Source organism: Heterocephalus glaber, unplaced genomic scaffold (assembly GCF_053883595.1).
Source record: "Heterocephalus glaber isolate CG9 unplaced genomic scaffold, H.glaber_assembly_v1.0 deba00001461, whole genome shotgun sequence".
NCBI lineage: Eukaryota > Metazoa > Chordata > Mammalia > Rodentia > Bathyergidae > Heterocephalus > Heterocephalus glaber.
The window spans coordinates 24,856,818-24,882,597 of NW_028258308.1; the positions used below are offsets into that span (position 1 = coordinate 24,856,818).

General features: G+C 36.5%; 1 protein-coding gene across 2 annotated transcripts; it reads left to right on the top strand.

Annotated features, from left to right (window-relative positions):
- Positions 1-119: 119 nt before the first annotated feature.
- On the top strand, positions 120-8,824 carry Fgf20 (fibroblast growth factor 20). Of its 2 annotated transcripts, none has more exons than XM_004853090.3 (3): positions 120-421; positions 6,145-6,248; positions 8,010-8,824. In XM_004853090.3, the coding sequence occupies exons 1-3, from the start codon at positions 136-138 to the stop codon at positions 8,253-8,255; spliced, it is 636 nt and encodes a 211-aa protein (XP_004853147.1). In that variant the 5' UTR covers positions 120-135; the 3' UTR covers positions 8,256-8,824. The 2 variants fall into 2 exon arrangements, with proteins under 2 accessions (XP_004853147.1, XP_087073322.1); XM_087217196.1 differs by lacking the exon at positions 120-421 and adding an exon at positions 516-1,099 and having other exon boundaries at positions 8,010-8,813.
- The last annotated feature ends 16,956 nt before the right edge of the window (positions 8,825-25,780 follow it).

The window sequence follows — 25,780 nt, forward strand, 5'->3', positions numbered from 1 at the left end:
TTCCTGCTCCCAGAAGTAACGGGGCATCAACTTTTTGAGCTTGTTTTGCTGTAATTTCTACCCACCTGGTTACCCCCGCTGCACTCTTTATTGGGGGTCTTTTCCGGATCTTCCGCCTTTCGCTCTGGCCCCTCTATGGCTCCCTTAGCCGAAGTTGGGGGCTTCCTGGGCGGCCTGGAGGGCTTGGGCCAGCAGGTGGGCTCGCACTTTCTGCTGCCTCCTGCCGGGGAGCGGCCGCCTCTGCTGGGCGAGCGGCGGGGCGCGGCGGAGCGGGGTGCCCGCGGCGGGCCGGGGTCGGCGGAGCTGGCGCACCTGCACGGCATCCTTCGCCGCCGGCAGCTCTACTGCCGTACCGGCTTCCACCTGCAGATCCTGCCGGATGGCAGCGTGCAGGGCACCCGGCAGGACCACAGCCTCTTCGGTACGTACCTGCATCCCTCCCGCGGCCCCAGCTCGGGTCTTCTCCCCTCCCCGCACACCTCTCTGCACGCTCGCCCAGTGGCAGGGCTGGGTGACTCCAGAGCCCACCTGGGCCCAGCCCATGCGAAGTGCAGGCTGGGGCTGAAGGGCGGGCCAGCTCCGGCCGGGGAGGGATTTTCCTGCTCTCTGGCTAAGCTTGCAGCCACAGGCCCTGGGGCAGGAGAGAAGGGTGGGTGCTTAGAGTGCTCCTCGCTAGGCTTGGAATCCTAATTTTTCTTATCTCGAAGGGAGTTTCAAAATTTTAAAAACATCCCTTTATTATTTTCTCCTATTTCTTTTCAAACTTCCCCACTTTCCAAAAATTAACAACAGGAAGCATTCCGCTCCTTTAAACACCTCCAGGCAGTTAATTATCCATCGGTGGCTACTGCCCAGGAGGTTGCTCTTGCACAGGATGCGAGCACTTTAAGTCCCTACCTAGAGAACTGTAAATGTTAACCTGAAGACGTAACAGATTAACTTTCCATGGGCACCGTTGTTACAGTCTGGCTCACTTGAGGAGGGTTCTCTGACAAAGGGAAAAGGGGGAAAAAAGCTACTGAGCATGCTCAATTCCTCAGACAAAATCCTCTTTAGCAATTGCGAAACTTGAAAGCAGTGATCTTGATATTGACCTTAGGTAAGAGGAAATGGGGAAAGGAAAGAAGATAGGGGTGGGAACACGGAACAGAGAGACATTTGTAAATATCTCAGGCAGTAGAGCCTGTGAGCAGAGGGGTTAAAACAAAGAAAGAAATGATCATGAAAGTGTTACAGACACTAGATTAGGAATTAGATTAGGAAATTATAAGGCTTCTACTGTTAATTACTTCCTAACTAGCTGTGTAACTAACAAGTGACCTCCTCAGTATGAGTCTTAGCTTCTTTTTGTTTGTTTGTTTGAATCTGCACAATGATGGGTTAGATTAGATGATCTCTTTAAGGTACTTTCTGTTTTTAACATCCTAGGATCTTTTCCCCATACCTAAAATTTTTCTTATATTAGAGTTAACCTACTAGCATTCTTGAAAGACTTTGATGATCTGATTTGTGATATCACTGGAGAGATTCATTGTATTTTAAGCAGATACTTGCCATCAGCAATATGAAAGGGCAAGATAATTCTTTCCCTTCATTTGCACTATAGAATTATTTGAGAATCTCATTTGTGAATGATCCTGTTATCTTGTCCTCTTCCCCTTGTTCATGTTTGCATTATATTTTTATTTCTTTTTTGACTTGAGGCACTCATTAAAACTTGGTGAAGTGTAAATCTCTGTTTAAGGGAGCATTTGTAACTTTAGATGCAGAAATAAGCATGTGGTGGTCATTTGGTCGCACTTAAAGGCTTAGAAAATTAACTTTTTAAAACCCATATGTTTGCAGCTTCCACTGATCTCTTCCAAATTCCTATTGACTGAGTCAAGAGTGTCATGACCTTGTGGCCAACCTGGGGTCAATTTTTTTTTTTTAATTGAGGTGTTTGAGATTCTGATTCTAAAGAAGTTTGCCAACACCAGGGGCTCAGTTCTCTTCAAAAATGATTACACTCTGCTCAGGACAGAAACATCCTCTGGCTAGCAGAAAGATTCAGAAATGGACACAATGTGATAGGTAGAGCAGGTAGAAGTTAAGCTTAGGAAATATTCACTCTCCTGCCAAACTCAATGTAGCATGGAAAGTCTTCCTTTAAGACTCTAGTAATTCAGTTGTGATCTCTTTAATGACAAGAATTGCTTCTGCTTCTTTGTGTCTCTATAAGACTGAGTCTATGCAAGATTAGTAAATAGTCAGAGACTTGATAACATTCATTCACCTGAGATTTAAACCCTTTCCTTTAGGAATAGATGTTACATGTCAGAGATACTATTCTGCTAGCACATGTTTATAAACTAAAATTTTGTATAATTATTTAGTAATTGCAAAATTATAACAGGTTGTTTTTGTGCTGGTTTAAGTCACCACTATTGTGGGAAATTATATATAGGAACAAAATATTCACTGCTACTTAAAAGGAAGATAACCCAGATTCATTTGGCAGCCTAAAGGAGTGAACAGTCTTTATATGATGAATTATAGTGCATCCTAGTGGCCTGTAGTAGCTCAGATATCACGGTTTAATACCAGGAAGTACAGGTGAGAAGAAAGTTCATAACATTCCATGCTTGTTTGGGTCTGCCTCCTCTTACTAGTATCCCAGTTCCTGATTATTAAATTATTTTGATGTTTTCTTTTAAACTCATTCCTGTGTCATCAAAGTAAAATTAAAAAAAAACAACTAAGAATGGCTACTTCAAATATTAAACATATTTTGATAATTTTATACTAATTTATCCATGATCAAATAAAAACTCAGAATTATGTATGTAAAATTTCAAAATCATATCAATAGAACATAAACAGAAAGGTCTCAGTGAGGTTAAACAATTCCCTATTTGAGTGAATTCTGTATTTATAGCAGTTTTTCTTCACAGCAGTACTGTAGGAAGACCTTACCTAATACATAAGCATGGAATCATTTCTTTAAAAAAAAAAAAAGATTTAGCCTGAGATCAAACATATTCCTTTAAAGCTTTTTCCTTTATTCTTCCTTATTCTCCATAGATTTGTCTGATGTGGTTGCATTGTGGATTGACTCACCTGTTTATTATGATTTAAAAAAAAGACTGGCTTTGAAAACGATACCAGAAAGACAAAGTACCTCCAAGTCTTTTTATGGGACACTGGGCATTAGAAAATCTATCTAAAATCTGTGATTACCTCTTAAGGAAAGTTTTTCATGTCTACTCTTTGTAAAGGAATTAGCTTAGTTGCCACCTCATATTATAAATAAGAAAGACTTGTCAAATCTCATTTAAGAATCAAACGATTACAAATTACTATGTGGTATACTATTTCCTTGAGGAGAAAAAGGATTAGAATTATAAAGTGTGGCTAAAATCTTTAAGAGGAACACAAAAACACATAACTTTTTTCCCATCAGCTCCACGAGCCATTGCAAAATTACTTATGCTTGGTTGTGTATGAGGTTTTAGACGTTGTTTAATAAGGTTGAAACTACTGAATATAATTATTCTAAGAATATGTGTAATCATTTTTCTTTTTACAATTACATATTTTTTGTAGGATGTCAGTATTGTTTTAAGATGAGAATTAAAATGTCAGTGGTTTACCATTTAGTTTTCCAGGAAAAATGAATACTTTGTGACACATGTTGTATAATTTGCTTATATGGAAATTACTTCCTTTTATTCTTAAGAACTGGTTGTAGTCTACATTCTAATAAGTTACTCAGTTTCTGTTCTTTGAAAGACAAGAGTATCAATGTAAATCAGATACTTAAAGGAAATCAAGTTTTGCACATGTTAATTGTAGCATGCTTTTAAAATTTGAATGAAGATTGAATATAATTCAAAGTAAATACACATTAGTAATTATATTTTGGATTAAATTCCATCAATATATTTTTATACCAATTATGTTTTGGGCCTATAATTTTGTTCCTAACAGGACTCTCTTACTGATGAACTTGGTAGTGAGTTTGATTTTCCTTTACTTTCCCACTCTATAGTTGTCATTATGATGGCATTAGGATAGTTGTCTCCATCCTATAGAGTCTAGGTCTTCCTGTGATATCTTATCTTCTCTCTGCCCTAGGCTCTCAATTAGGAACACTGGCTCTTTCAAGCCACTTACAGACTAGTTAGTAATGTATTGTTGCTGTAAGATCCTTGATAGCTCTTGTGTTCTACATGATCTCCTAATAGTTTCAAAGAGCTCATTTGTCTTGCTAAGAATCTATGTTTCTGCCAAAGAGTAAATTAAACTCTAGAGAGAATAGAACTCTCTATATCAGCAACTAGTCAGATTCTGTACTTTCCCTTGGCCTTGGGAGTATCATGTGTCTAAGCAGGAACTTGTACAATAAATCAAGAAGTGACTTAGAGCAAGAGTCAGTCTAAATGGTACACATTTATACTGTTTGTAGAGCTTAAGAAGAGGTGAAGTGGTGAAGGTAGAAATCTATGGAAGAAGGCAGACCCAAGCATAGAAAGTATGATGATACTTTTTCAGCAGTCTAAAGGGAAGAGCTAGACAAAGGCATTAATCCAAATGTTACTATATGCAGACAAAAAAAAAAAGGCTATGGAAAGGTAGGCATGAAGTTTTTTTTTTATTTTTTATTTTATTTATTTATTTATTTATTTATTTATTTTGGTACTGGGGATCGAATTCAGGTCCTTGTGCTTGCACACCAGGTGGCAAAACCACTGAGCTAACTCCCTGGCCCGAAATTTTTTTTTTTTTAAACTGTGGCGTTTTAGTGTATTAAGTAGAGAGTTTTAAAAACTAGCTTACTGACAGAATAACTAGAAAATTATTGATAGCAAACTTACTTGTATGCTTAAGCCCTTGGTATTTGGCTAGCACATGCAATTAATTATAAAGTCCCTTTACTTCTCTGAACTATATTTATTGTTTAAAAATCATGTGTCAGTAAACAGCATATTTTGTCTTCTGTAAAATCTTGGAACTACTGTATACTGTTCTTAAGAAAGAGTGTGCCTGGGCTGGGGGTTTAGCTCAGTGGTTCCAGCACCTGCCTCGCAAGTGCAGGGACCCGAGTTCGATCCCCGGTACCAAAAAAAAAAAAAGAAACAGTGTGCTCAAGTAGAAATATTGGATTAGGGTTCAGGAGATGTAAGTTCAAGTATTAGTTTTATTGATTACAAACCTCATGTTCCTTAGGCAAGTCAATAAACCTGTCTGACCTTCAGTTTTTTATGTGTAAAATAGATATAATAATATATTCCTATCTTAAGGGATTATTATTTTTTCCCTTAAATTCTTTTATTTGTACATTTTAGGTATACAATACATTTACATTTATCATTGGGAAGTTGTACCTTTACATGACGTATCTTGGTTTAAGGGATTATTTTTAAGACCAGATGAAAAAATATAAGTAGAAGCCCTTGATAAACTATAAATTTTTTATACCCATATAAAGTATGCTGCTGCTAGAAAAAGATAAACCTGATTCATTGTAAACAGAAGCAAAATAATTAATAGAAAATGGTTATAATTAATTAATAGAAGTATGGAAGACCAAGAATACCTGTATTATGTAGTAATTTATGATAACATTTTCCAGTTTGGAATACCTCAATAATATGTTCATTTATTTGGAATACCTCAATAATATGTTCATTTACCTCAATAATATGTTCATATGTTCATTCATTTATAATATGTTCATTTATAATAGCTTCCATTTATTGAATGCCTAAATGTGTAAATCCTCATCACTCTCCTGTCAGAAGGTATTTCATTCATTTTGCATATGACAAAGTTGGAGTCCAAAGAAGACAAATGACTTGCCTAAGGAGCCTTGCTAGTAAGTTAATCAATTGGAATTCAAACCTAGGTCAGTAAAATTTAAGGTTTCATACTATTGACATTATACCATGATGTACATTTTTTTCCTTTTTAGCCTTTTTCAAAATCTAGAAAACAGGAGTGTCATAATAATAATTATACAGTACTTTTCAGCTTACTAAGGACATCTATGTATGAATACATCAGTATATTTAGCAATATTGATCTACCACTATGATTTGAAAGATTTTTATTACTTAAATGTTTATTAATAAATACAAATAATTATTTTGTACATAAATACAGGTATCCTGGAATTCATCAGTGTGGCAGTGGGACTGGTCAGTATTAGAGGTGTGGATAGTGGACTTTATCTTGGAATGAATGACAGAGGAGAACTCTATGGATCAGTATGTATTATTATTTATTTTTGTTGCTATTCTCATGACTATTTTGTAATTAAATTTCTACCAATAATGTCTGTTAAAAGAAGTATACAAAATATACTTTTGAACTGGGCATGGTAGTGCATACCTGTAAGTAATCCTAGTGTTCTGGGAGGCTGAAGCAGGAGGATTACAAGATTGAGCCCAGCTGGGGCAATTTAGGGTCTTAGTGAGACCCCATTTCAAAATAAATTAAAAAACCCAGTTGTTCTGTCATGGCTACCTCAATGTCCTGAATCGACCCAAAATGTTTACCTTTCATGATCATTTTGCCTTTGGGGAAGAGCCAGAAATTACATGGTGTCATATCTGGTGAATAAGGTAGATGAAGATACACTGTAATATTTTCATGAGCCTATTTTTCCACTAGATGACACACAGAAGCAGCATTCACTGTATTTTTTTATCACACTTTATAAGGATGCTCATAAAGAGAACTTCCAGAACTGTTGTAGAAAGTGGTGAAAACAATGGGATAAGTATGTTTGAAGAAAAGTGGGGGGCATTTTAAGGGGCATTTATGGCAATGTGTCTTTTATTAGAATAAATTTTAAAAATTTAAATATTCAGCATATATTTTTATTACTCTTATACATCATTGGATCTATAATATATGTTTAAATATTAAATTTAAAGCATATAATAGGTATAAGATTATGGATTTTTTGTTTTGTTTTCCTTTTTAAACAAAACAGCAACAGCAACATAAGAACTAGAGTAACAGGACAATATAGAACTCACTCTGCAACACAATATAATTTTTCTTTCATTGTTAACATTTTTTATTTGTTCACATTTATGTAATTTGAAAACATTTTAAACTTGTACCACTTTCCCACCCTACTTACATATGAAACCTCTTTTTCAATTCAAGCCTCTGTAGCTATTTCCATAGAGAATTTATTTTTTATACTCTTTTCCTTAAATTCTCAATTGAGACCTATATTCTGATAGAATCTTAATTATACTGAGAAAAATTGATTGCAATATTTCAGTAAATAGACTAATATCTGCCCTTTGTAAGGGTAAAACTTGTCCTTTCCGGGCTTTCTGTCAGCTGTGAAACAGGAGAAAAATAACGTAGTGCGTAATGATTTTCAGAGTAGGGAAAACACTTGCACATATGTGTGGGGTAAAATAAGCAACTATGTTCTATCTTTAGGACAATATATAGTTCATCTTGCAAAGACAAGAAATATAGATTTACCTTAATAGCAACATATCCAGATAGAAGTTAGTAATGGAGAATGTATCATCAAACAAATAATAAATTCATAGGAAGGTGTATCATTTGCAGTTATAATCTTGAATTCACAATTTGGATCTTAGCAGGATCTTGACTATTTTGAGTAGAGACTCGATGAACATGACTTTGGCATCTAATTATGGAATAAGATGAACTATGGGCTTGGTTGGAGGTGATAGTGTTAGGAGGATGATAATATGGAGCATGGAAAATGCAGAATATTTAAGTATTTGAAAATAAAATGGGGAATTAACATTGGACTAAACATTCTTTGAACTAAACCAAAGTTTCCTGAGAAGAAGAACTGCAGGTTACTATCTGAACAGAACCAAAATAAAAATATTTTCACCTTTTTCTTTTTGACAAGGACACAATCATAGGCAAAGAAATAAAAATAGAAAATTGAGATTTTTGTAAGAAAATTATTTCAAAGATATTTTCTAAATGATAGTTTTTCTTTCTTTCTTTCTTCTTTTTAGGAAAAACTGACTTCTGAATGCATCTTTAGGGAACAATTTGAAGAGAACTGGTACAATACCTATTCATCTAACATCTATAAACATGGAGACACTGGCCGCAGGTATTTTGTGGCACTTAACAAAGATGGGACTCCAAGAGATGGTGCAAGGTCCAAAAGACATCAAAAATTTACACATTTCTTACCTAGACCAGTGGATCCAGAAAGAGTTCCAGAGTTGTACAAGGACCTTCTGATGTATGCTTGAGTGTGACAGTGTCTCTGTCAAAGAATGAAACCACAGCCATTCTTTTCCATCATAGTTCACAGCACTAGAGAACACCTAAGGAAGACACTCAGAATATGACAGCCTTTTCCATTTGAAGACTAAATTTGGAAAGAAGACTGAGAAAAATATTTGACTCAAAGTAGAACAAGATCATTCTTTATAAGTCAATTAAGTTTCCTTAGGTACCTTGGCTCTGTCTTTACCAGTAGATTGAAAATGAAAATCAGTTAAACTTGGATAATGGGAACCTCACCTAATTTGCTGCTGGTACTTCACCTCTCTGGATTATGTTTACTTTGAAAGTTATACTAAAAATAGATACTTCATGTTGAAGAAATGGATTGACATAGTTGGCCATGGTTACTACCTTGTAAATTCTGAGGACCTTGTAGGATTTTGCAGGTTATGGCATCCTATGTTAAAAAAAAAACACTGGGTGATCATGAACTCTAAAATGTGTCACACCAAGGTAGAAAAGTTTTTAAAAGAATGGACCTATTTATACATTTTCAACTTGCAAATATTTATTATATATATTTATTTATTAAAGATTTTATTTTTTACTGGTGTATGAAGACAGTACAAAAAGTAAAAAACAACAAAACTTCTGTCATTGTGCCATTACTTTGTTGGGTATTGGGCTGTAAAGAAGACATCATTAGACCACATTAACCATAAAATAAGATCTTGAATTTGTTTCTAAAAATATAGTGTAGATTATATTTTTATGCAGTTAATTGCCTTCTAAATGTAATATTGACTTTTTGACTTAAAAATGCTTTATTGGTATTTAGAGAACTCCTATGTTGGAATTATCAAACATTATAGCCAGTTTATATTTTCTTATTTTCTTTTATTAATGTGGACAAAAACATTTCTTTCAGTCTGTGAAATCCTAGAAAGAATTAGTCTCAGTGGCATTTGCATTAACAACGGTAAGGCCCTATCACCTGGGTCTGGTATTCTTTTCACTTATCCAGCAAATATTCATTAAAGGCAGCTATACCCCAAATACTGTATTAGACACTAATGTAAGTGTGATGATCTATTTAGGAGCTTCTGTTGGCAAAAACATACAGCAAACAAGTAAACTAACAAAGAACCATGATGGTAAATTATGATGTGTTCTATCAAGAAAACAAGTTTTAAACGGGGGGGGGGGAGGGCAGAGAGTGAGGGGGAGAGAGACAGAGAGAGCGGGGGGAGGGAGAGGGAGGGAGAGAACTTAGGCAGGACAATTTAGAGAAGGCTTCTTTAAGGAAATGAAATTTCTGATGAGCCCTAAAACATAAGAAGGTGCTAAACAGGCCAACAGGTGGATCTTGTATACAATGCATACTCTTTCTTCCTTCAAAAAAAATAAATTTTTGTTCATTTTGCATGTAGCCATTCATGCCTTCAAAGATATCAGTGGTTAGGAAATTCTTTCTTGGAATTTTTCCATAAACCTATTAACCACAGATCTGTTCATGCCTGTATGAAATAAGGTAGCACATTTGCTCTCAAAGATTGTTTAGCTAGCTTTCTATAAGGAAAGCAACTATTTTTTCTTACCTTGGCACCGGAGCCTTGACTGTAATACTAAGGTGAAATTTGCCAAACTAGTTGTCAATAGTAGTACATTTGGGACTTATGAAAAAAATTGGGAATAATTAAAACTCTGGCAGGAGTATTTACATTTTTATTTGGGCATAGATCAATTTAATAATAAACATGCATACTAACCAAATGGTGGGCTTCTGTTAGTAGCTTACCTTCTAAGCAGCGTAGCTGAAGGGATGGTCTCTGTTATGGTCATGATGATTGTTTTCATTTTCCCTCCCTTGTTGGCCCTCCTAAGCACTATCCCAAGGTATCTTGTAATTTTCAGTGGTGAGATGTTGCTTTCTTATCTCAAGCTCCAACCTGCAAATATTCTGTTTTGGTATCATGAATATTTAAAGTTCACTTTAAAACACTGCCAGGAGTGGGGAAAATTTTGTTTCCTTCAAATTAATTTCTTGAATTGAATAGTGCTTCTCTATCAGGGATGCTGTATACCACCTGTCCACCTTTGCCCTTTCTGTGAGGCTGGGAAGCAAGATGGTATTACACGTACATATTGCAGATGTACAAAGATGGAATGATGATACTGCTTATTTATGAGTAAAGGAGTTTGAATGGAATAGCTGAAGCAGAAATTATAATACACTTGCATGAAAAGGGAATTTTGGTTACTAAATCTGAAAATCTTTCCTTCATAATGGAATACCATAACATTTTCTGTTATATCATTAAATATTTTAGTGGACAGATAGTAGGCTTTTAACTGATACAGTTATAGTAAGACTGACTCTAATCCAAGTTCTAGAGATAGTTACATAACCAAGGCTGGTCAGTTGTATGTACCATCTTGCCAAAGTATTTAATTTAAAGGTTGGCATCTGGTCAAGCGTGTCAAACAAAGCTCTCCTTGGGATTCTTGCTGGAATTCTAAATAAAGATGAATTTTCTCCTGAGATGGCAGGGATTAAGAACTTTAGAGCTTAAGGTCTATCTGTGCTAAAATAAAGAGAAATCCTGCCCAAAGTGGAATGCAAAAATAAGCAAAGTATGGTAAACTGAACCATGCAGAATTTATTTGAGGTCTTGAAACCTAAACAAGGAATGCCTGACTAGGTTTCAGAATTGCTATGAACAAATAACTTCTTTGTACCTTTCATTTCCTTCTTTTTGAGAAGAGATATCTATAGTTTTCATCTTGGGCCTATCCTACCATTGAATGTTGAGTGCGTTGTATGTACAAAACTTGTCTTTTTAGTTTCACAAGCCATAGATTGAGAGGAAACGTGTCCTAGAAGTTAGTTAACTAATTATACCCCAGGAATATCATCCATACCTACACTTGATTTAGATAATGAAATTTTGGACTTTTGGAAGTTACTAATGAATTGATACCTTTTGGAACCTTGGGAGAGAATGAATATATTTTTTATGTACCAGAAGGATGAATGGTTAGAGGCCAGCATTTAACTGTAGTGGACAGATTCGAAGACAGTGGCTCCCAATCCCTAACTTTGTGCAATTCCCTGAGGGGCACCTGTGACTTCTTTCTAGAAATAAAACATAGCAAAGCGAAGCACTGAGATGTGAGCTTTCTCCATTCTCTAATATCAACATTATGAAGGAGCAAATATGCATAATTTCTCATGACAGAGAAATACTAGGTGTTTGTTTCTATCCCATATTGTATCTTACACTGTTATCATTTGGCAATTGAATGGTCCAGTCATGTTGGTATCAGGCTCCTGAGACATTGGTCCATCTTTTTTCTAGCTAAATATGGGTTTGGCACACAGCAAACAGCCAAGAGGATCTCCAACCTGAGAGGGAAGGATTTATTGCAGGTTCTCTACCATATTCCACCCTCAATTTTCTTTTTTTTTCACTTTATTAAATTCTTTTATTGGTACATTGTAGGTATACAACACAATTACATTTCTCATTGGGAATTGTAACTTTACATGATGCATCTTGGTTCTTATTTTTTCCGGATTCCTAGCCCTCCCTTCACCCCCTCCACCCTTCCCTATTTACAAAGACTTTATTTCCATTTTTTCCATTTCTCAGCATTTTTTCTTTCCCTTCTTTTCTTTCCCCTGCCCCTCCCACTACCCCTACCCCTTTGGACCTTTTCTTCCTATTTTGCATTATCAATTATTCATTCTAATCATTGGTATATTTTAGGTATACAATATAATGACATGCATTATTAGAAATTTGCACCTTTACATGGTCCCCTTGGTTCTTATTTTTCACTGTTGCCCAGCCCTCCCTTCAACCCCTCCATTCTTCCCTATTTACAAAGATATTGTTCCTATTTTTCCATTTTCTCATATTAATCCCATTCCCTTCTATCCTTTCCCCTAGCCCTCCAATCTCCTTCCCCTTTGCCCCTTTTCTTCCTATTTCACATTACCTATTATACATTTAGTCCTTATTTACACTTTCAGCTTCTCACTCCAGAGAAACTATTTGGTATTTATACATGTGTGTCCTATTTATTTCACTTAAGAGTATCACTTCAATGTGCATCCACTTAGCTATAAATGTCTCTAATTTCTCATTTTTTATGGCTGAGTAGTACTCCATTTTATAAAAAAACCCCATATTTTCTTTATCCAGTCTCTAGTTGATGGGCGTTTGGGCTGTTTCCAAGTTTTAGGTATCACAAACTGCGCTTCTATGGACATGGGTGCACACATATCACTGTGGTATGATTCTTTTAATTCTTTGGGGAAGATCCCCAGCAGTGGAATAGCAGGGTCAAATGGGACTTCCAGTCCTAGTTCTTTGAGGTATCTCCATACTGATTTCCACAGTGCTTGCACCAGTCTACACTCCCAACAGCAGTGAAGAAGGGTTCCTCTTTCCCCATAGCCCCACCAACATTTGTTATTGGTTGATTTCATGATAGCAGCCATTCTTTCTGGAGTGAAGTGGAATCTCAGCATTGTTTTCATTTGCATCTCTCGAATGACCAGTGATGTTGAACATTTTGTCATGTATTTATTTGCTATTTCTACTTGTTTGTGTGAGAAATGTATGTTTATTTCAGATGCCCATTTTTGGACTGGGCTTTTAAATTTGGGAGGTCTGATCTTTTTAAGTTCTTTATCGATTCTAGATAGGAAAGCAGGTGAAAATTTTTTCCCACATTGTGGGTTGTCTCTTCACACTGATGGTGGTTTCTCTTGTTGTGCAGCAGTGTTTTAATAAGAAGAGATCCCACTTGTTGATTGTTTGTGCTAGTTCATGGGCAACTGAGGTTTTGTTCATAAAATCTTTTCCTACACTGATCTCTTCAAGGGTTCTACCTAACCTCTGTTCCAACTGGTTCAGAGTTTCTATTTTAATATTTAGATCTTTAATCCATTTTGATTTTAGTTTATTGCATGGTGAGAGATATAGGTCTAATTTTAATCTTTGGCAAGTTGAAGTCCAATTTTTCCAGTACCATTTCTTAAAGAGGCTATCTTTCCTCCAGTGAGGGTGTTTGGCTCCTTTATTGAAGATGAAATGGCTGAGTGTGTCTGGAGTTGTTTCTGCATTTTCTAATCCATTCCACTGGTTCTCAGGTCTGTTTCTTTGGCAGTACCATGCTGTTTTTATCACACTAGCTTTGAAGTATAGTTGTAGGTTGGGGATTGTGATACCCCCTGCCATGTCTCTGTTACCTAGAATTGCTTTTGCTCTTCTGGGTCTCTCCTTGCTCCAAATGAATTTTTGGATTGTTTTCTCAAGGTCTATGAAGTATGCTGCTGGGATCTCAATTGGAATTGCATTAAATCTATATAGCAGTTTTGGAAGTATGGTAATTTTCACTCTATTAATCCTTCCTACCCAGGAGCAGGGGATGTCTGTCCATTTTCTGATATCATCTTCAATCTCTCTTTTCAGAGTGCCATAGTTTTCAGAGAAGAGGTCTTTGATTTCTTTTGTTAGGATGATTCCTAGGTATTTAAGTTTTTTGGATGCTATTGTGAAAGGAATTATTTGCCTTATTTCTCTCTCAGTGAGTCTGTCATTGGTGTAGAGGAAAGCTATTGATTTTTGTGTGTTGACCTTGTAACCAGCTACTTGACTGAATTTGGTTATTAAGTCTAGAAGACTTTTGGTGGAGTTCTTGGGGTCTTCTATATAGAGTATCATGTCATCTGCAAATAATGAAAATTTGACTTCTTCATTACCTATCTTTATTCCTTTTATTTCTTTCTCTTGTCTAATTGCCATGGCTAATGTTTCCAGAACTATATTGAACAAGAGTGGTGATAATGGACATCCTTGTCTTGTTCCTGATTTTAGTGTGAAGGATTTCGGTTTTTGACCATTTAGTATGATATTGGCTGTTGGCTTTTCATAGATGGCTTCTATCAGTTTGAGGTAGAGACTATGTATTCGAATTTTTTGTAGGGTTTTTATCATAAATGCATGTTGGATTTTGTCAAATGCTTTTTCTGCGTCTATGGAGATAATCCTATGGTTTTTGTCCTTGGCTCTCTTGATATAGTGTATTACATTGATTGATTTGCATATGTGGAACCATCCTTGCATCCCTCGGATGAATCCCACTTGATCAGGGTGTATGATCTTCTTGATGATCTTCTGCATTCTATTTGCCAGTATCTTATTAAGGATTTTTGCATCTATGTTCATTAGTGAGATTGGCTTATAGTTCTCTTTTTCAGTTGGGTCTTTCTCTGCTTTGGGGATCAAGGTGATGCTTGCTTCCAGGAATGAATTTGGAAGTATTGCTTCCCTTTCAATTTCATTGAAGAGTTTAAACAGTAGTGGCTGCAGTTCCTCTCTAAATGTCTTGTAGAATTCAGCAGTGAAGCCATCAGGGCTTGGACTTTTCTTAGTTGATAAGTTTTTAATTACATTTTCAATTTCATTGGTTGATATTGGGCTGTTCAGAATTTTTAGGTCTTCTTCGTTCAACTTTAGTAATTCATATGTATCTAAGAATCTGTCCATTTCTTCTGTGTTGTCCATCTTATTGGCGTATAAGTTGTGGAAGTAGGTATTGATGATCCTCTCGATTTCTGCTGGGTCTGTTGTCATTTCACCCTTTTCATTCCTAATTGCATGGATTTGGGCCTTTTCTTTCCTTTTTCTGACAAGTTTGGCCAAGGGTTTGTCAATTTTGTTGATTCTTTTGAAGAACCAACTCTTGGCTTCATTGATTTTTTGTATCATTCTCTTAGTCTCCATTGCATTGATTTCTCCTCTGATCTTTATAATTTCCTCCCTTGTATGAGCTCTGGGGTTGTCCTGCTCTTGTTTTTCTAGAAGCTTGAGGTTCAGCATCAGGTTGTTTAATTGGGTTCGTTCTGTTTTCCTAATATGTGTATTCACTGCTATGAATTTCCCTCTTAAAGCTGTTTTCATTGTGTCCCATAGATACTGATACGTTGTATTGTCATTGTCATTTAATTGAAGGAACTGTCTGATTTCTTCTTTAATTTCCTCTGTGACCCATTGGTTATTCAGAAGTGTGTTGTTCAATTTCCATGTGTTTATGAAATTTTTCCAGTTTCTTTTGCTATGGATCTCCAATTTCATCGCACTATGGTCTCATAATATACATGGGACAACTTCAATTCCTTTGCACTTATTTAAACATGTTCTATGTGTGAGTATATGGTCTATTTTGGAGAATGACTCATGTGAAGCTGAGAAGAATGTGTATTCTGATTTTGTGGGGTGGAAGTCTCTGTAAACATCTGTTAAGTTCATTTGTTCAAGAATTCGATTGAGTTCTAGTATTTCATTACTTATTTTTAGTCTAGTCAATCTATCTATTTGTGACAGTGGGGTGTTGAGGTCCCCCACTACAGTTGTATTAGTGCATATATGACTTTTCATGTCCATTAGTATTTGTTTTATATAGTTGGGGGCACTAGTGTTTGGTGCATAGATATTTATGATTGTCTTCTCTTCTTTTTGGATTCTTCCCTTTACAAGGATGTAGTGTCCTTCTTCATCTCTCTTAATTAGTGTTGGTTTGAAATCTACTTGATCTGCAAAGAGGATAGCTACTTCTGCTTTTTTTTGGGTTCCTGTCATATGGAGTATTGTTTTCCACCCTTTATCTTTCAGTGTATGAGTTTCATTTTGAATTAAGTGTGTTTCTTGTATGCAGCATATTGTTGGATTTTGCTTCTTGACCCATTCTGCCAGTCTATTTCTATTGATTGGCGAATTGAGACCATTAACGTTGATGGTTATAACTGAAATGTATTGACTTGTCATCTCCATGACTTTTTCTTTTTGTTGGGTTCTCCCCCTTTCCATTGAATTTCTTCTCGTGCCAGATGGGTTCATTCTGCTTTGCTTCCTGGGGTTGTGACCCTCAATGTCTGTTCCTAGGATATTGTGTAAAATTCTTTGGAGTGCTGATTTAGTATTCATGAAGTTCCAAAGGTGCTCTTTGTCATGAAAATATTTTATTTCTCCATCCATTTTGAAAGATAGTTTTTCAGGGTACATCAATCTGGGTTGGAGGCTGTTTTCTTTTAGGCCTTGGAATATGTCACTCCAAGCTCTTCTTGCCTTGATGGTTTGTGTTGAAAAGTCTGCTGTCATTCTGATGGGCTTTCCTTTGTATGTGATTTGTTTCTTTTCTCTAACTGCTTGTAGAACTTTGTTCTTCTGTTGTGTTTCTGGCATCTTAACAATCATATGCCTATGTGTACATTTTTTTTTGATCAAGGCTATTTGGAGTCCTATATGTCTCACTTATCTGTATATCAAGCTCTTTTCTCCTGCTTGGGAAATTTTCTGCCATTATTTCTGTGAAGAGATTTTTTATGTCATCTCCACTCTCTCCTGTTTCTTATTGAGCCCAATCAGTCTTATGTTATTCTTCTTTGCATCATCTAGCAGCTGCTGGATTGATTTCTCATGTTCCCTTATAATTTTGAAGCAATTTTTCTTTTCCTGGTCACTAATGGCAATCTTATCTTCTATATCTGAAATTCTGTCCTCACATTGGCTCATTCTGCTGTGTAGATTTTCAGTGGAGTTTTTCATGTCCTGGAAATCTATTTGCTTCTGTTTTATGGATTCCATTTGTTTCTTATGTTGGGATTCCATCATGTTCCTGAGCTCCTCTCTAGATTTATTAATCATGTCTTGCAGTAGGGGCCCAATTTCTCCTGTTATCTGAGAAATTATTTCTGATTTCCTTTTTTCCAGATCCCCTTTTGTTGCCAGTTCAGTGGGTCCAGGTGGTTGAGTATCAGAGTGTTCCATCTCATTTCCCTTTGGGGTTGCTGTAGGTGATCTGGAAGTCTTGTTTTGAGACTTATTTACATGTTTTCTCATTTTGACTTGGGGTGTGGTTGTTGGCGCCTGCATGGATTACATCCTCTCAGCTGGGAGAGGTGGGACAGGGGCCGGGAACAGCGGCAGGGATGGTGACCCAAAAGCCCTTTCCTATGGGCTGGGAGCAGCGGGAGGGATGGAGGCTTGGAAGCCCCTTCCTCTGGACCAGGAGCAGCCAGACAGTGGCTCAGAAGCACCTACCTCTGGGCTACGAGTGGTGGGACTCAGTACCGTGGTCTGGTGGTCCAGTGTCCTCTGCGTCTTTGTAGTGTGGAACCAGGTGTCTGCCTGTCTGGAGCGGGCTCCACCCTCAATTTTCTATTGACTGGGAACAAATGGATGCAATGCTCTTTAATGCATATTTTATATTTATCTGTTAACCAAAGTAAAACTAGATGAAGAAAATTTGTGTTTCCTCAATTTAACAATAGTCTAAGTGAAATAATGACACTGAGTGGTCAATAACAAAGACACAAACTTCCCAAGGATGGACACTTCTATTGGCTCAGGTAGAAGACTATTCTTTAGAAGCTGTAGACTGGTTACTTATTTGAGAATCATATTTTACTTATTGTTGTTAATTTTATTTCAATCCTAATGGCCTTCCCATATAATATTCACTTTTTATGAGATGTTCTATTTTAGTTTATTCCTGAAAAAAATCTATGACCTAAAACTGGGCTCGCTTAACTTCAGCTAGTTGATTAAGATTAGCAGCCATGATACCTTGATTCTCAAGCTATATGCATGTGAGGCTTAGAAACAACACTTTCCACTAGCTCACAATATGGTATTACTAATTATGATGCTTTGGCAAATATTATAATGTTTTTGGTATAATTAATTGAATGCATGTAATTTTTGTTACACATTAGAACTGCATAGCTTTTTCCTACTAACAAAGCAGGGATTCAGTATAACATGTATTTAGAACAAACTCATACATGTATTTTTATAGTAGCTATAACTAATAATATTATGAGATTTCCAACTGAGTCTATTAACAAAACCTACTGTGGACTAGCAATACACACAGGATTAAGCCAGAAGTTAACAGGAAGGAAGGTTGATATATATTTAATTCAGTTGGTTTAACAGCTCATTTCTGCAAGTCACACTTGGACATTGCAAGTTCCTTAACAGTTTTTTTTAATTTTCCATGGCTGGGAAAATGTAAATAATACCATAATATGGTACTGAATGAAGTGCAATTTGAACTGGTAATGTATATACCTAGTACCTATTCATCTTCTATTAAGAACTTACAAAATATGCGATGTGATTTATTTTGAAACACTGTTTTCATTTTTGTTTAAGTCTACTAGAGTAAGTTTAATTATTCTTGTGGCTATTTTCTACCCAACCTAACTTTAGTTTGGGAGAAGCAGAGACAAATTTTCTCATTCTGATTTCTAAAGCAGCCAAATTTTAACTGGGTTCTGTGAGAGAATTAACCTAGGTAGAAAATGAGATGTGAGTGATTATATTCCTAAAATTTTCAGTGATCATATTTGGTATGATTTTAGATGTATGAATGGGTCCCTTAGGGCTGAATATTCTTAAGAATATTGGGAGGCTGTGGTGTTATTGTCAGAGCACCTCAGACTCTCAGACAGAATTGAGCATTCCCACAGGTACTGGACAAGTTCTATTTTATTCTAGCTTAACTAAATTCTATGTGTCACAGATTTTTAATAGTTAGATAGCATCAGGGTAATCTCATGTAACTGCAATCCAGTCAGATCTAATGAGCTTCATAACAGTACATGCTATTTCATATTCTTCCTATTGCTACCCCTCAGCAGGCTATAATGTAATGCTTCAGTTACATGGAACATGTGCATTGCCCAAGACTTGTAGCAACACACTAATTGAATAATCTACCTGGTAAATAGAAACATTTCATTTGTATTATTTTGCTTAAAGTGTTCTAACTTTTTAAAGTCATGTTGGTAGACTAACAACCCAGATATGTGTTTAAATCAATTTTCATTAGCATTGATTAGCTTCTCTAGTTGCTAAAATAGATCTCTCTTCTGGTTGAGCATTCCCCCTATTTCTCAGCTGTTGTGTGCCGATGCTGATCAACAGAGCATACTTTGAGACCATGACTGTCCTCTGCATAGACTCTTTACTAGAGCATGAGAGGTTGAAACAAATAAGATAGTAAGAGATAGCTGGTTAAAGGTGTCCATATATGCCAAAAGTAGCATTGCTTCTCATCAGAGTAAGCAATCTTACATTTAGGATCCACAAATGCAGTTGAATGAGACCAGTTGGGCATATTCAAGCTGGCCTTGGTGGTATTAGAGAGAAAGAGCAGAGGTCAAAAGAAGTTTTTCATATAAGAAGCAGTGTACTTAGGGCATTGCTAATGGTGCTTTTGCCAAGGCCTGACTGCAGTGATGCAGCACAATTATGTGAAGGCTTAGCACTTCTTTGGAGATGGACATTCCTCTTGACTGATTTTACTATTTCCGTTTAACACTGGAGATCTCATTTGCCTATTCCTCCTTGAGAGTAATCAGGTGTCAGATATAGTCCAATTTATGTTGGTGGAAAAAGGACTTGGTGTTATCTATGAATTTCTCTTTTAACTATGGTTTAGTATGCGGCTAGTGACTTTCAAAATTTGACAAACTCAATGCTGTGTTATTGATTTAGGGACATGGTACTGAATCTATGTCAAAGACCATTTAGGCAGTCATGTTTTAGTTAAATGGGCTGAGAGATCTGAAAGGTGGCCATGTGAATTTTAAGACATTATGTTGTTCAGAATGCTATATAATCTAACAATTAGATTGCAGCACAATACCCAGATGTGTCAATATCCATACATGACACTTCATTTCTTTACATTCTGTTTAGTAATGTGGATCTCAAGGATATTTTTTTGGGTCTTGTCCAGAGTATAATTTATTTGTTCTAACAATACTCCAGACAAGACACTTTTGGTGAAAGTCCCTTGATTTTTTTCTCCTGTGAAATTGTTCTATGATTTTCAGTTATCAAACTAATGAAGGAAGAGCAAGCCTTTGATATAGTTACTTTTGACCACTAATCAATGTGGTAGCTATGGAAAGAATACATTTTATATTTGAATTAGGTTATGGACATTTCTTTTAATTTCACCTTACTAGATTATAATACAAGAGATGGAGGGTTTATTCCTGTAACATGACAATGAAAGTGTAATTCTGACCAAATGAAGGTAAACTATACTGGCAACCAAAACTAAAAGATCTGCATTTGCTGTATCAGTGACCAGGGATTAGTAAAAGGCTGATGTAATGTCCATCTTTACTTTGGACTAGTCAGACCAGTTTGTTAAAGGGATACATGGTGTATGGGGTTGTTTTCAATTTCTTCAATACCCTTATTATGTAATTTGGTCTACCTCTACTGCAATTTGGTATTATTACATATTCACAATTATGGCAATGCAGGCTTGCTCTAGAGGTTCCCTTTTGTCATGCTCAATCGTTGGGCTCCCACTCTAAACTTCCCTAGAATTACAGTAAGTCCCTTAGAATTAATTACACATATGGAAAAGAGGTACCACTCAGGAAAACTTCTTTGGGTCTCTGTGTCTAGTAAGTATCACACCCTAGCAACTTCAGCTACTTTCCTTCTACAGCTTTAGTCTAAATTTCTCTTTCTACATTCAACTTTCCCACAATTAATGTTATCCTTGATTCTGTATCTAAATGCTCCAAAGGTTCTTGAATATTGTCTTTTGTTTGAAACAAGTCACAGAGTTCAGCATCTCTCCAGGTGGATCCAATGTGTAATGGACCTGCATGTTAAAGACTTTGGGACAGTTTGTCTTTCCCTTTAAAAGACTGGATCTGAACCCCAGACTTTAGAGGTAGGCTTCTTAAATTTAGAAAGATCAGAAGAAATCAAATAAAATGCTTCAAAAGTTGTCCTTTGTTTTTCATGTGGAGGAAGTATATCATTTATGATTTATGAAGTCCTTCTCTCCATGTTCTGTTTTAGCTCAGTTCCCAGTGGCTTGTTACTATCTGTGCGGAAGGTTTGCCAAGGTTGTTGCCATGGTTCCAGTGCCTGCAAGTTTAGCTGATTCTTGTGTCCTATTGATCTCTTCTGAATCTCAGCAACTTGCTAGTGTTCCTCTTACAAATTTGGTGTCATGTTAGCTCAATTCTAAAGACCTTTTAGTCTTAGCCCCCAGGAAATTATTGTGCAGATAGTGTAATAAAATCCAAATCTAAAGATTTTCATTAGCCAATTTCACAGATTTTTCTCAGGCAATTTATTCTTCCACTAAAAGGTTTTTTTTAGGGAGTGGAAAAGTAACCTTTTGAAAACAGACTTAAGACATTGATTTCTAAAGATAATCATCTGGGTCCTTGGGTTCACCTATCCTGCTGATCAGAACAGCACCCATTTGAAGTTCCTCCTCTCTAACATCCCTGAACTTTTGCTTACCAATTTTCATAGCCAGGGTTGCTCCACTATTCCTTGCAAATCAGCTCATCTTGTCTGTCATACTTTCCACATGTATAAAACTTTAATTTCAATGAGGTGTCTACTTTTCTTCCTCACAGATTGTATTCTCAATCCTTCCTTTTTTTCCAGTGGTAAAATGTACACAACAAAAATTTTACCATCTTAACAATTCTTAGTTCTACAGTTCTGTGGCATTAAACTCATCTTTAAAGGTTCTTACCTTTCCCAGCTAAATTCTGTGCCCATTAGTCACTAATTCTCCATTCCATCACTGTTCTATGAATTTTAGTCTCCAAGAACCTCATATAAGTGGAATCATACAGTATTTGTCCTTTTGTGACTAACTTATTTCACTTAGTATAATATTTTCAAGGTTCATCCATGTTGTGGTATGTGTCAGAATTTCTTAATTTTTTGAGGCTAGATGATATTCTATAGTATGAATATACTATCTTTTGTTATCTGCTCATCCACATGCAAATGGATATGTGGGTTGTTTCCACTTTTTGTTTATTGTGCCAAGCTGTTATTGTGCCAAGATGAGCATAGACACACAAATATGTTTCTATTTCCATTTCATTTTTTCAAAATAAACAAATATTCTTTTTAAAAAAACTTTATTGAAATATGACTTACATACAGTGACACAGATTAAAATATACACAACACCTGTTTAACCACTCCAAAACTCAAGATACTCCCATCAGCCTTATCTAGTGGTCATTCTTCACTTTACTCAAAGCTTTGGGGTGTCACTGATCTGCTTGTTGTCACTGCAGATTAGCTTTTATTTTCTGGAATTTAGTATGGATGTTCTTTCATTTATAATGTGATTATGTCCTGATAAACCCATCATAAATTGAAAATATCACAAATTGAAAATGCTCTTAATCCTCCAAATGTAGCAAACATCATTGCTTAGCAACACAGCACACTGTAGAATGTCTTCTGTTTACACTCATGATTGCGCTGCTTACCAGGTGCTGCCATTACCAACACTGAGACAGAGTGTACTGTGCATTGCTAGCTCAGGAAAAGATTAGTATTAAAAATTCAAAGCAGAGGTCCGCGGACGCCGTACCAAGGTCGCGAGTCGCGCGGAACATGCCGAATCAGCCCGCTGCAGACAGGCAGGTCTGCAGATGCCTTAGCAAGGTCGCGAGTAGTGCAGAACAGCAATCCACTGGACACCCCCCCCCCCCTTGCTCCTCTGGCCTCTTCTCTGTACAGCCACCTGGTTCCTCACTACAAAGACGCAGAGGACACCGGACCACCAGACCACTGTACTGGGTAAGATGGAGTCATCTTCACCTCCCATCAGGACCGGGACTATCTTCAGGGGAAGGGCAGCTGGAACCTGCAATACAACTCTGCAGAGTTCAACCCTACAGGAAGACAGGGAGCTCAACTTGGGACTTGCAGCCAGAAATCTGCCTGAATCTCATGGGTCTGTGACTAGCTTGCTGAGACTCATTGACTTATATCTGCACACTGCTACCCACGTTGTTTGTTGTGACAGCAGAGACATACCCTGAAAGAGACCCTTCATCTTCATTGTTATTTTTTTATTCTCAAAATTAGTATAATTAGTTTCTTCTCTTCTCTTTTCTTTTCTTTTGCTCCTCTTATCTTTTATTTTTTCCCTACTCTTTGCAAATATGTTTTTCTCTTCTTATTTTCTTTTCTTTTCTTCTTTCTTTTCTCTTTCCTTTCTCTCTCTCTTACACTCACTCTCTTGCTCTCCCACATTATTCATCTTCCCTTTTTGTCCCTGTTTTGGTCCTCATTCAGAGTTCTTCTTTATTTTCCTATTATTCTCTTTTTCCTTCTCACCTGTGTCCTCTGGCCACACTGCTAACCTTCCCCTATCCTTCTTCCCATCTGTCCCTCCCTCCTCAACTCCTTCTAACTCCCCATCCCAAAGGGTAAAGTTGTTATATTGAAGAGTTTATTCACTATATGTTGGGTTGGTCCTTGATCTTGATTTAATTCACACAGCTAAAGGTGATAGATTAATAACTACCACAAAATGTCATTTTCAAAGATGTACTTGATGCAATGGTGTTACTGATTGTATCACTTGGGCTAAGTTGTTATTGATCTAGTCAACAAACCTTCCTAGTATAAGGTAAATGAGCCTTAGAGTCATTAGAGACTCAAAACTTAAAGACCAGCTATATCTGGAAGACACCTCTGAGAAGCAATCATTCCATAAGGGTTCTAATTACAAGCAACAAAAATACCTACAATAAGCAATTTCAAACTATCAACCCAGGACTTAAACCAAGGACAGTACCAAAAACAAAAATGAGAAGACATTTAAGCAAGGCACAAACTCAGACTTCAACCCCACCAAAGGTAAATCCTGGGGGAAATGAGATGGAAAAGTACCATAACCAACCACCTGGATACCCTGAACTGATGGCACAGGAAGTAACAAAACAGATGAATGAGGCTCTAGAAAAATTCAAAGCAGAAATAATCTCCCAGATATCTGCAGAGATGGTGAGCAGAGTGAAAGACATGATTAGAGGATCTAGAACAGAAACAGATAAAAAAAATAGATGAGCTCAGAAACATGCTGGAAGCCATGAATACCCAGCATAAGAAATAAATGGAAACCATGATTGCCCAACATAAGAAAGAAATGGAATCCATAAAACAGATTCAGATATTCAGGAGATCAGAAACTCCACTGAAAGTATCCACAGCAGATTAAGGGAATCTGGAGATAGAATATCAGATATAGAAGACAGGATCGCCGTTAAAGACCATGAAAACAGAGATTTCTTAAAAATAGTAAGGGACCACAAGAAATCAATCCAACAACTGCTAGATGATGCAAAGAAGAATAACAAAACTGATAGGAGTACATAAAAAAACTGTTCACAGAAGTAATAGTGGAAAACTTCCCAGACAGAGGTAGAGAATTGGACATACAGATAAGTGAGGCATATAGAACTCCAACTAGCCATGATAAAAAAAAAATCTACATCTAGACATATAATAGTCAAGATCCCAGAAACCCAACAGAAAAACAAAATCCTACAAGCAGTTAGAGAAAAGAAACAAGTTACCTACAAAGGAAAGCCCATCAGAATCACAGCAGACTTATCAACACAAACCCTCAAATCTGTGGACAGGAAGCAGACACCGCCCTTTAGGCCCTTTGTCCTCAACTGTTGTGCCAACAATGTGATGTTATTTTTCTATAAAGTTTTGGTGAAGTCTTGTTAGAACCATTTTGGACCTGATGAGCTGATCAATTACCTCTTTCCTGTTTGAAAAGTCACAGTGTGAGAAATGTATGTGAATTTAAGGCCTTAAAGTTAGTCTTAATTAAAATAGCATTTTCTCTCAGAAAAAAAAATCAAGGAGATCCTGGAGTAAAGTATTTCAAGCCCTAAAAGAAAATAACTTCCAACCTAGACTGTTGTATCCTGCAAAATTATCTTTCAAAATCGATGGGGAAATTAGATACTTCCACGACAAAGAACACATGAGAAATTTCATGAACACCAAACCAGCACTACAAGCAATTCTAAACAATATCCTAGAAAAAAGCAATGAAGGCCACAACTCCATGAGGCCCAATAGAGGGAACCCACCAGGCAAGGTAAGACACTAAAGGGAAAGGAGGAATAAATAAGAAATAAAAGACCCAACAAAAGTAAAACATCATGACAAGGATAAATCAATATCTATCGATTATAACCCTCAATGCTAATGGCCTCAATTCACCAATCAAAAGAATAGACTGGCAGAATGGAATAAAAAGGAAAATGCAACAATATGTTGTATACAAGAAACACACATAACTCAAAAAGAAACTCATAGACTGAAAGTAAAAGGATGGAAAACAGTTTTCCATGCCACAGAAACCCAGAAGAAATCAGGGGTAGCAATCTTATTTGCAAACAAAGTAGATTTCAAACCAAAACTAATTAAGAGAGACAAAGATGGTCACTACATCCTTCTGAAGGGAACAATTCAAGAGGAAGAGATGACAATCTTAAATATATATGCACCAAATATGAATGCCCCCAAATATACAAAACAAATACTAATAGACATGAAAAACCAAATAAACACTAACACAATTGTAATGAGGGACCTCAATACCCCACTATCACAAATAGACAGATCATCTAGACAAAAAGTTA